Below are 11,046 nucleotides of genomic sequence, written 5' to 3' on the forward strand. Positions count from 1 at the left end.
AGATTGCCACAGGTCCCACATATTTTAACACATCTGGCCCAATTCCCATATTTATGCAATTGCCTTCTGTTGAAATTGTGGCAGGAAGATCTCAGGTAGAATCCTGCCTCTGCCACCTAACCAGCTGTGTGACCTTGAATGTTGCAATTGCATTTTAAATCACATCTATTTCCTCTTCTGTAAAATTGCAAAGAGAGTACTTCCTTTCTAGTTGCGTGATAATTCTGTGAGATAAGGCATGTAAAATGCTTGGTGCAGTGCCATCCACATGGTATGGGCTCAATGAATGATAGTTATTATTATTATTATTTCAGCCCTAGTTTTACATTTATTGATGGCAAGGATGGGGAAGAGGGCACAGTGAATGCTACATAAAAATAGATGTATTGCAATCAGTTTAACAAATGGGTTGGCATTTTCCATGACATCTAGTTTACAGCATGGCTAAGCACCAATCATTACTTAACAAGCAAAGAAGAGAAGAAGCATTGTCAAAGGGAAAATCATTCACTTGAATCTACTTACCATCTCAAAGTACATTTTTGCTTTGTTTACTTCAGAGACTGTGACTTGGGACTAGTCTCTTAATTCTTTCAAGTTTTGAATTTTCAACCTGAGAGCCAAACAACACCACGCTTACATGGGGAAGTAACATGTGAAAGTGCCTGTCACAAAGCCTGGTGCTTGGTGGGTACTCGATAAATGTTCAACCTGAATCCATATATCTCTGTTCACAGTACTGGGACATATTAAATAGTGACTCCCACATTGAGTGTGCATTAGAATTATCCATAGTACTTAATAAAAAGGCAGATTCCCTACTTAATCCTGGGATGTGACACAGGCATTCACATGTTTCACAAGCATCTCTGGTGATTCTGATGCTAGTGGTCCAATTCAAGAAACACAGCATTAAACTATCCAAAAGGTAGCTTTGAGAATAGCAGTGTGAAGTAAGGACATTTGAGAATCTGTGACAAGTTCTGGCTGACTGTGGATCTTTCTACCTTAAATTTACAAGGGTGTTCACCTCCTCAGACACCCATATATTAAACCCTCTTTAGGTTAGCTCCTGGTCCCTTCCTGTCTCAGTCCATCGCTGGCAGCCTGACCTTGTTTTAGGTGCCTGCAAGGATTAGCAACCTGCTTCCAATGAGTAATTGGCAGTGTAGATCAGCCAGTCATGAACAATTGAGAGGAGACCTTTTCATTGCAACATTGTTAAAAAGGATAAAAATACTATCTCTCATCACAAACTGATTTTGCTCCTGAAAATATCTACAGTAATTGCAGAGAACCTTGATGCTGAGATCACCTATTACAACAAACAACCATGTACAGAACTGACAACAGACCCACTAACATCAGAAGAGTATAACTTGATGGGGGAAGAGTTCACCATCAAAGGGAACTAAAACCTTAGTGAATCAACTACTAGAATTTATCTATGGAGAATGTTAAATACTATAAAATAGGTGAAGTGTATTTTAGGGACTTTTCCTTACTTTCAAGGGTCTCCCAGTACTCCCTAAATGTCTGCCATCCATTTGGTGTCCTGTTTCCTTGGGGAGGTGCTTCACCCTTGGCTTGTTTACTTATCTTGGAAAGCCTCCACTGAGGATACTTCAAGGTAATAGTAGGTAATATGAATAAATCATTCTGGCTGAAATATTAATGACAGATAAGGATTTAACTCATTCCCTTTCTTGATAACACACTTGTATTTTAGCAAAGGTCTTCAGTTCAGTAACCCTAATAAATGAATTTGTGGAATTTCAGGCTCAGTGGCAGACTGTTGGGGTGGTAATATTTTGGAGATTCAGGTACCATTTGACAGTCCTCACTTGACATTGGGTAAGCTTCTAATGGCTTCCTTGGGACTGTCCCAGGTTCAGATATGTTAGAAAGTGACTTTCATTCCTTGCCCATCTCTCTACCCTGAAATGGGTGCCCGGCACAGGCCTTGAAAATAGAGTCAACTTTTCGGAATCTTGGGGAACCAGACAGATTTCAGGTTGTATAGTGCTTCTTGTTTCTAATCCTGCTGAAAGGAAGGCAGACAGCTAAGGAGATGCTGCATGCCTCCTTTTGGCACATCTGGACCCAGGGAAGCAAAGTAGAGAGGGAGTTGGAACTGCATGACAACCTTATTCTTTTGGACAGCTTGTTTATAAAAATGTCACCTGGGGTTGTGGCAAAAAAATGAAGACACTGTCATCCTGGTCCATGAGGTAACTTCTATCCCTACCTGACTTCCAGTCTCCACTCCATAGCCTCACAAAAAGCAATTCTAAGTAGATGCTCTCATCAGACCTACAGATATGGTGGAAATGGACACAAGATTGTTGGGAATATGACAAAAACATTTTTGAGTCAGAATGAGCCAAATGTGTCTCCTACACCATCTTCTTTAGAAGGCAACTGTACACAAAAGTGGGTAAAGGCTTTTCTGGTAGAACGTCTTCCTTTGGAGATCACAGTCTCCCTGTTCTGTATCTTTGCTATTAAAGTGTGGTTCCAGGGCCAGCAGCATTGGCACCAACTGGGAACTTGTGAGAAACGCAAATTCTTGGACATCTCTACCCCAGACCTATTGAATCAGAATCTTCATTTTAATAAGATCTCCAGGTGATATGTGTGTACATGAAAGGATGAGACATGTTTCTCTAAACTGATTTGTGCCCCATAGGGTTAAGCGTTCACTACCAGTTGCATTTCCTCTCCTTATCCTTATCCTTCTTCTCCTGTCCCTTCAAAATAAGGACAAATAATGGTAATGTTGAGGATAAATGCTAAAGAAGCCAGTGACAGTTAGGAACTGAGGGACAGGGAGGTCCAGGCTGAGGGATGTGAATGCTTAACTTCCCTGACTAATGATGCACAAATGGAAACCTAGAAGGAAGTATGCTGTTTATTTCCATTGAGACAGGGAAAGGGAGGGATAGAAGTAGTGGGAAGGGGATGTTTCTCAGCTAGACTTGCAATTTCTTCCAGAGCTGCCATTTAATGATCATGAGGGAGATGCTGTCTCACAATCATGACATTACACGTGCTATCCCAGGGAAGGGAAATTTTCATTGAGACCCAGCTTCACTATTATCTCCCTCCTCCCTTATCACACCCATTCTAGCCAATGCCCACATAAGCACATTTAGACTCTACAACAGTATCTTTAATAAAAGAAATTCTTATGAATTTAGGTTGCTTCTCAAATTACCCTAAAGGCTTTTTTAGGTTCAATACAGAGAAGGTGTCTGCTCTATGCTTTGGATGTACTTATACCCACCTTATCATGTGAAAGTAGCTTAGTACTTTGGCCTGTAAAGGTCTTTCATGATGAAGGCCAGCTGACCTTTGATTTGGTGGAGTGAACTGCCACTCTGTGCATTAGCTCTAGAAGCACCCTCATTTGAAATTGAGGCATTATGTTTCCTATAATCCCTGGTTTTGAAGGAAATACTCCCTTTAGTTGCATTAACCCCTTAACAACTTTCAGCTAAATTCCTGTATTAGATAAAAAGCTGTTACCCTTAAAATAAAATGCAGGCCTTGACGAAAGCATACCACGAACAGGGATATTTTGATGGAGAAGCATCATGTCTGGGAAAGTCCAGAGCAGGAAACAGTTCCTAGATAAATTTAGTAGGGATGGAGTACCAGAATCAGGGGCCAGTCAGTGAGTAGAGCAAAAGAGCAGATAGAGTAAGAGGGGAAAATAATGAGGAGAAGAAGAGGTGGAACTGAGAGAAGGCAAATTATTTCTACTTTATCCTTTGGCCAAGTACTGACCTCTTTCGGGGGCTACTGCCGTAGCTTAGGGCTTATCACACACATAGGCTGAGGCTATTTGTAGCTCCATGTTTGGAGCCCAGACACTCTCCCAGCAGCTCCCAAGAGGGATTGAATTCCTTTTGTGTCTGCACAACTCCCACGCTCCTGCTGAAGAGTACCCATGGCCCCTACCTTGGGCTTTAATTGTACTCTCCTGTGGATATTGCATCTAATTAAACCCAATGTATCAAAGCCAAAGGAAAAAAGTCAAAACTTGATTATTTTTTTAATGGGCTAGGTATAGTATGTAGATTCTTTACCTGATCTTCAGAGAAGATAGAGAGTCTTATAAAAAGTTCTTCAAATATGTATCTGCAGTCCCAATTTCAGAAGTTCAAAGTTAAATCATCTGGGTATGTTTTCTCTCCCCACCCCCACCCCCACTTCCCCATGCTATGAATTGTATCTTGCAAAATTCTGGTCTTCTCTTATTAGGAAATGCATGCTATCTGTTAATTCTTCAACCAATTGTATAAAAATGACCAATCTCTTATTCACAGAGTAAGACTAATAAGATGCCTCAGCAGCTGCATTTTTTTTTCAGTCTGTTAAAATAAAACCAGCCAATCACCTCTGAATACCTATAACAATGAAATTTAAAAATACATTAGGAGCCAAAAACATACAATAAAACCTAGCCAGCCCCCACTCTTCTAACTGTACCTTGGGGAGTAGGAAAGGAAAAATAGAATCAAGGAAACAGCTTCTGATAGAGGCAGAAGTAGGGGTATGTGGAAAACTAGTTTCATTTTAAAGAAAATTTTAAAATTTCAGAAAGTAAGGAAAAACATGTCCAATTTTGCAGTGAGCACATGAAACAAAATAATTCTTTGTTCCTTCCCCTCAAACCACTTCTTGCTTGTCCCCATACCTCCGTTTAATAGTTCAATAGGAAGCTGCCTTCTAAGGGAAGTAATACACTTTTCAGGAAGCTTACTTTTACAATCTGCTGATTGCCATTTATTTTTATGGCCCCAAAGAACAGCATCACCTTCCTCCCTCCTACCCCCATAAAAAAAGATATTTTTAAAAAATACATAATAAGTCTGGTGAGAAAGTGACTTAAATCTTTGACTGGCACTACTGTGGCGACCTCTTCATGCTTCATTGACCTGAGCCAGCTGGCCAGAGGGGCCGAGAAGTGAGCTAAACAAGTGAGCTTTCTGAAGACTGGCCTGCAGACCGAGGAGAGAGGGAGAAAGTAGCAAAGGCTCATGCGTTGGGGAGTGTGGGTGGGGGGTGGAGTCAGAGCAATAGACATTGGTCAATACGTGAAAATGTGTTTGAGGGCAAGAGCAGTGATTCCAGGGGTCTTTACCCTGGTTCCAAAGCTTACATGGAAAGAAGAAATGCCAAAACCAAACCAAAATAAACAAAAGAAAAAGCAGAAAATGGCATTGGGGAGAAATTCCCTTCCCGAATGGACCTAAACAGTTAAATGGATCCTGATAATTAGAATAATTAGCTGATTAGAGTTTTACTTTGCGGGTAATAGAAACCTGTCTCAGCTAAGTATACTTGGCAGAAAAATGTGCTTGGTTATAAGAGTGTACTTTCAGACAGCAAGTTAGATTTCAAATAGCTTTGGAAAAAATTAACGAGGAAAAATTTTCAGCTGATGGTTTAGGTTTAGCCTGCAAAGGAGATTCTTGCCTGCACCCTCAAGTCCCACTCTGAAGTCCCAACATCACTGTTGCTCCTCCACCGACAGATTTTTATTCAAGTCAATGTGTTTAGAGCACAATTCCATCATGAATAACCTTTAAGGTTACATTTGCCTTTCCCCTGCTTCTTGCAAACAGTGCGTAATCCATGAGCACATTTGTTGGCTGTAAAGGTGTACAACAGCAATTTTTGCAATGACAGTGCAGAGAGGGAATATGAGATCTGTGTGCTAATGAGCTGACACTGCAGAGGCTGGGGCGATGTAATGTGGAGTGCACTACAAGTGCACAGCAGCAAGATACAGGAGGGGACTACGAGGGAATCCGTGGTGTTTCCTGAAGAATCAGATCAGCAAAGCAACGCAAATGGGACTATTAGTCCCTTGGTGTTTCCACATGACTAAAGTACTTTAAATCTGTGTTTCAAAGCAAAGGCACATAACTTACAACACGTCCAAATCAGATATCTTCAACAAACTTCAATTCACCTCTGAACTGATATCCCAAATGAACCACCTTTCAAAGTCAGGGAGGTTTTAATTGGCCTTTTAATACATGAACAAACTTGGGGTTTGTCTTAAGCAATCCTCTTAAAAAACTGCAAAAATTCATTGCTGGTGAAGAAGAGTCTTTAAATAACTAATGTATGGGATTCATTACAAGGAGACCTTCTGAATACATGAATCTGGGCGTGGAAGGAGTATGGAGAGATAGCAGAGACACACGTAGGAGGAATTATCTTTTGTTTATTCTTTGGTTATTTGTTTACCTTCATACCTATGCCCTAGAAAGCATATGCGTGCAGCAGGGCTAAGGGAGTAGGAAAGAACATGAGAAGAAATCAATTCCAGTGCTATGGGAAGCTAAAACTGGAGATTCTGATGGGAATGGTAAAGTTTCTTTAATTATGGCCAGCCCATTCCATATTGAGCCAGATGGGAGAGGGAGGCCAGAGGATCCAAGGTTTTTTCCTCATGGCAATGTACACAATCAGGGCAGTTTAATTGGAGTAATGGAAGCTGTCAGGTTTTGGTACTGAAGTAGAATTCTACACTGGCATCAGGGATGTTTGATCTCCACTTCCACAAGGAAGAGAACCATTGAGTACAGGGCGAGAAACGGGACAAACCTCCAGGGCTTCTCTTGACCCTTGAAATGATTGGTTTCTGATTTGAGACACTATTGAACTATGGTTGGGCCAGTCATCTTTCTCAAACTTAAGCCACCAGGCAGGAGCTGCCATGAGACAGCTTTGATACCTGGTCCATATTCAATGCTTGTGACTTTCAAAGAGGACTGTTCTGAGAACCAGATGATATGACGGCTTTCCTCCTCTGTCGCCTGAGCTGCGGTCTGAAAGTGCAACACGCAGTGGGGATACATCACTGGTTTCTGTATATTTCCTGTGTGTGTCTGTGCATGCATATGCATACTTGGCATAGCTAAGGACAAAGTCAACTTTTTGTTTTGTTTTGCTTGTTGCCCAGTGAGTCACACCCCTTCTCCCAAACCCTCGAGCCTCCAATTATAACCCAGCCTTCGTAAGGGGAAGTGTTATAGATTTAAGGTGAGGGATTTTGTTATGAGTTCTTTTCCTTTCCCATAGTTTAGTACCCTGAAAGTTAAGGAAGTAAGGCCACTCAATGCCAATATGGATGACTTATTGCCTGTTATCAAATCTAATCTCTTCATATCATTTCCTGATTGCTCCTTCAGTAAGGTTCCGATGTGTCTGGGCTGACAGGTGCCAATCTGGTTTGACCATAAGAACAGACCCCCAAGCCATGGAAATTAGCCATTTATGAGAAGCCAATTGGCTCTCATGTCCCAGTCCTCATCAGTGGAAAGACACTGAAAGGTGTTGAAATAAATAATATTATTTACTAATAACAATAAACCCTGGTAGTTTCATGCATTTGGTTTTAAATCTGTTCTATTTGGTATGTGAAAAACTGCATGTGAGAGTCAACCTTTTGACAAGATCATAATGCTGCAGGATTAAGAGTCAGATGTGTGTTGTAAGTGCTGTGGAGACAGGCCGAGATTACTGAAATAAGATGCAAAGTATAGACAGACATTTTGTAACTTTCACACTTAGCAGGAATTAATAAGTTCCTATTTTTGTCAATGTCGGAAAGCCAAAGAATGTCAAATCCAGAACATCTCAGAACATGCTCATATAAGGCTCTGTATCCTCAGCTAAAATTTTCTTAAATCTGATAAATGTCACATTTCTTACAAAGTACTTTACCCCCATCCCCATGGCCCAAGTCTTCAAATCCAAGGAAACTGTACCTTTTGGGACTCTTTCAACAGTTTTTTTTTTAAATCACATATCCTTTGATGCAGAAGGATTTTAAGAAAGCCATATACAAGGTTTTACACAACCAAAGATAAATTTCATTTCTATTTTGAAAGAAAATGAGGGGAAAAAAATCTAAATCACATCAGCCATGAAAGCAAAAACATACTTTATGCCATCATCAGCGTCATTGTTGTGAAAACTTTTAGTGAAATAGGCTTGGATGAACAATTCTGTCTTTCTCACAAAACACTGAAAAAGCCATGTCCAAAAGGCTATTAGTCATTTGGATTCCCGTAGCTTTACTTCTTAAAATGTCCCTTTTCCAGAGCACAACTATGTATTTCAGAAATGGCTTTGAGGCTGATGAAATCCCTCTTTTGATATTGTTTCCCTGCTGTAAGTTTCCTCCCACCCCTTCTTGCTTTAAGTTAAGCACTGTGTTGTTTTGAACAATGGATGTGTGTGTGTGTGTGTGTGTGTGTGTGTGTGTGTGTGAACTACACTAAGGGAAGCAGGCTTGGCTCTCTAAATACCCAACCAAGTGTTGTCTTCTCCTTTCCCTTTACTTTGCCAGGCGTTCATCACTTGCAGTCAGTTTGTAGTCTTATCAGTTTCTATCAGAGCTGTCTCAGTAAGAAAGGTGATATTCTAGGACAGAAAGAGACCAGAGAACTTAGCCTGATCTGTCCCCTCAAGGTCACTTGTTTGCAAAATTTCTCATATTTGGTTTCCATATATTAGGCAGTTGTCAAATTCAGCTCATTCCTACAGCCAGGCTTTAACAGTCAGGTAATGTGCATCCCGAATTTATTCAATTAAGAGAGGCTTTTTATAAACCGCATCTGAAGAGATTTCCTTGAACAATCATGCTTTTTTTCTTTTTTTTTCCTTTCAGAAAAAAGGGTGAGGGGCAGAGAACACCAGCCCAGCCAGAAGGAAAACGAAACTTTTGCATAAAACACTATTAACACAATTTTGCTCACTGCCTTAAGCCAGCCAATTCCAGAATTGATTTATGCCTCATGAAACCCTAAAGTGTCTACTGAGACAGACATCCCCCAACACACACACAGACCCCAACTCCCCACAAGCAAAATGCAGACGAGGTCCCCAAGGTCTCAAAGGGAGGAAAAGCAGATTTACTTACAAGCATTAGTCACAGAAAAACTATTAGAGGAATCCAAGTGATCTACGTGGTAATTCAAATGGAAGGGCTTCTCGGTGGTGTTCTGGTTGGTGTTGTATAACTGTACGGCAAAGCGGAAAGCGCTGTGCTCCTGCACCGTGTTTCTCATGAAAAGTCCACCTATAAGCAAAGGGAACCAAGATTTGGCTTGTGCCTCTCCCCAGAACCGGTTAGAAATAGGGGAGCACTACAGAGACCAGATACCTCTCCATTTGCGCAATTGATGACTGATTTTCTACCTACGTGTCTTTCAAAATTCTTGTGAATTCAGATTTTGGCCAAGAGGAATCTGATTTTCCTCTAGACTGAAGAGAAGGAGGAGAGGCTGGAGAGAAGGGGGAAATGGGGGAGAGAAAAAAGGAGGCTGCTTTGGGGCAGGACCATGGAACATAAGAAACGAACGGGACTTGGTTCTTAGGCGATAGCCTTGGCCCCACCCCCACTCCCCCGCACCCCAGTCCCCACCCGTCCATCCCTGCTAACTGGTTCATCCTTTCCAGGTGCAAGGGAAAGGTTAGGAAGGCAAACAATTCCATTCCCCCTGTAGTCCCCATCCACTTCCCAATCGCTCCCGCCCTGAATGACAATACAGGGGATTGGTTCAGTAATGGCAACAGTTCGAACTTCTCCACTTGCAAATACAGGCAGGGGCTAAAAGAACTCCTTCCTCGCGCCCTGGAGCTGGGCTTCAGACAGACAGCGACAATTCATGAATCGTGGTCTGCGTGACTTCGCCGCTCGCTGGCTCGTTCTGCTCTTTTTCTCACAACCCCCTCCCATCCCGTCCGCAACCGTCCCCGGCTGCTGACCGGATCTTACGGATCCGGTGTGGGCTTCCACTCTCCCCAGCACTAGCCGGTCTCCTCTCCCATGAGCCGGAGACGCGGCACTGGCGCCCCAGGCCCGTGTTATGCGCCCTGGCATGGCTAGACAGGCGGCATCACCCTAGGTCAACTTCCAGCAGCGGCACGCACGCCATGGCAAAGTCCAGAGCAGCGAGCTGAAAAGCCCCGACTCTTCGCTCCCTTGCATCCTCCCAGCCTCCGGCATACCTTCCCTGCTCCGCTTAGCACGAAAAACTCACAGTCCCCACCCTCACCAACCCCAGGAGGCCCTGCTCCCCAGACCAGTTCTCTGGGGCTCAGTTCCCGTGAGCCACATCTGGTCCCCGTCCTCATCCCCTTTCCAGGCCATGCAGGACTGGGACCCACGGCCGCTGTAGCCTGGCCAGGGAAGCCCGGCCCGGCTGGCTCTCTCGCTCACTCTCGCTTACCTATGCTGATGGTGTTGGGGAATCCTCCGTGAGAATGACCCAAAAGCCCCAGGACTAAAAAGATCGCCCGGAGCACGTTTTGCCCCATTTTCTTCTGCCTGGCCATGCTACGCCTAAAACGAAGCTGACAAGAGCATGGGCCCAACTCTGGAGTCGTCAAAATAATAATAAAGGAAAAAGAATTCGCCGGCGCTTACACCCCCTCCCCTCAACTTGCTCTCCTTCACTCTTCCTTTCCACCCCACTCTAGTCCTCCTCCACCGCCGCCGCCGCCGCCGCCGCCGCCGCCGCCTCCTCTTCTCCTCTCTCTCTTTTCTCTCCCTCCCTCCCACCCTCCCTCCCTCTCTCTCTCTCTCTCTCTCTCTCTCTCTCTCTCTCTCTCTCACTGGTTCCCTTTCTTGCTTCCTCTCGCTCCCTCTCTCTCCCAGACTCTCTCACACCCCCGTCCCCGCCCCCCACCTCACTTCGGTCTTCACACCAATCTGGAAGGCGGGTTCATTGGCTACTAGCCTGGTTCACCGAAGTCATCTCTCTCCCTACCACTATCAAGGAGAGAAAGAGAGGTAGGAGAGAGAGACAGGGAGGGAGAGAATAAAACATAAAACAATACTGAAAAGACAAAAACCCTGAAAACCAAAAAAACAAGAGAAAGAAAGAGAAAGAAAAATATATGTTATAAAGAAAATTAAAGTCCACTCCTCCCACCCCCAAGATGGTGGGTCCAAAGAGGGGGAAAAGAAGGAAAGAGTGAAAAGGCTCAGCGCCCGTGAATTGGATTCTTCCAATT

The 11,046-nt window shown here is 43.3% G+C and overlaps 1 protein-coding gene across 5 annotated transcripts in view; it reads right to left on the minus strand.

The window, feature by feature from the left end:
• GRIA3 (glutamate ionotropic receptor AMPA type subunit 3) overlaps positions 1–10,504 on the minus strand; it is a 344,281-nt gene extending 333,777 nt beyond the window's left edge. For 4 of the 5 annotated variants that reach the window (XR_013169443.1, XM_077145651.1, XM_077145654.1 and 1 more), the window contains exons 1-2: positions 10,260–10,504; positions 8,948–9,106 (exon numbers count right to left, since the gene is read on the minus strand). Coding sequence is in view for 4 of the 5 variants with exons in the window: in XM_077145651.1 (XP_077001766.1) it covers positions 8,948–9,106; positions 10,260–10,365 (265 nt within the window). In the remaining variant the exon portion in view is untranslated. Of the gene's footprint in view, positions 1–8,947; positions 9,107–9,190; positions 9,301–10,259 lie in introns of those variants that run through there. The other variant, XM_077145652.1, reaches the window with a different exon arrangement.
• Between the last annotated feature and the right edge of the window lie 542 nt (positions 10,505–11,046).

This window comes from Tamandua tetradactyla, chromosome X (genome assembly GCF_023851605.1).
Source record: "Tamandua tetradactyla isolate mTamTet1 chromosome X, mTamTet1.pri, whole genome shotgun sequence".
NCBI lineage: Eukaryota > Metazoa > Chordata > Mammalia > Pilosa > Myrmecophagidae > Tamandua > Tamandua tetradactyla.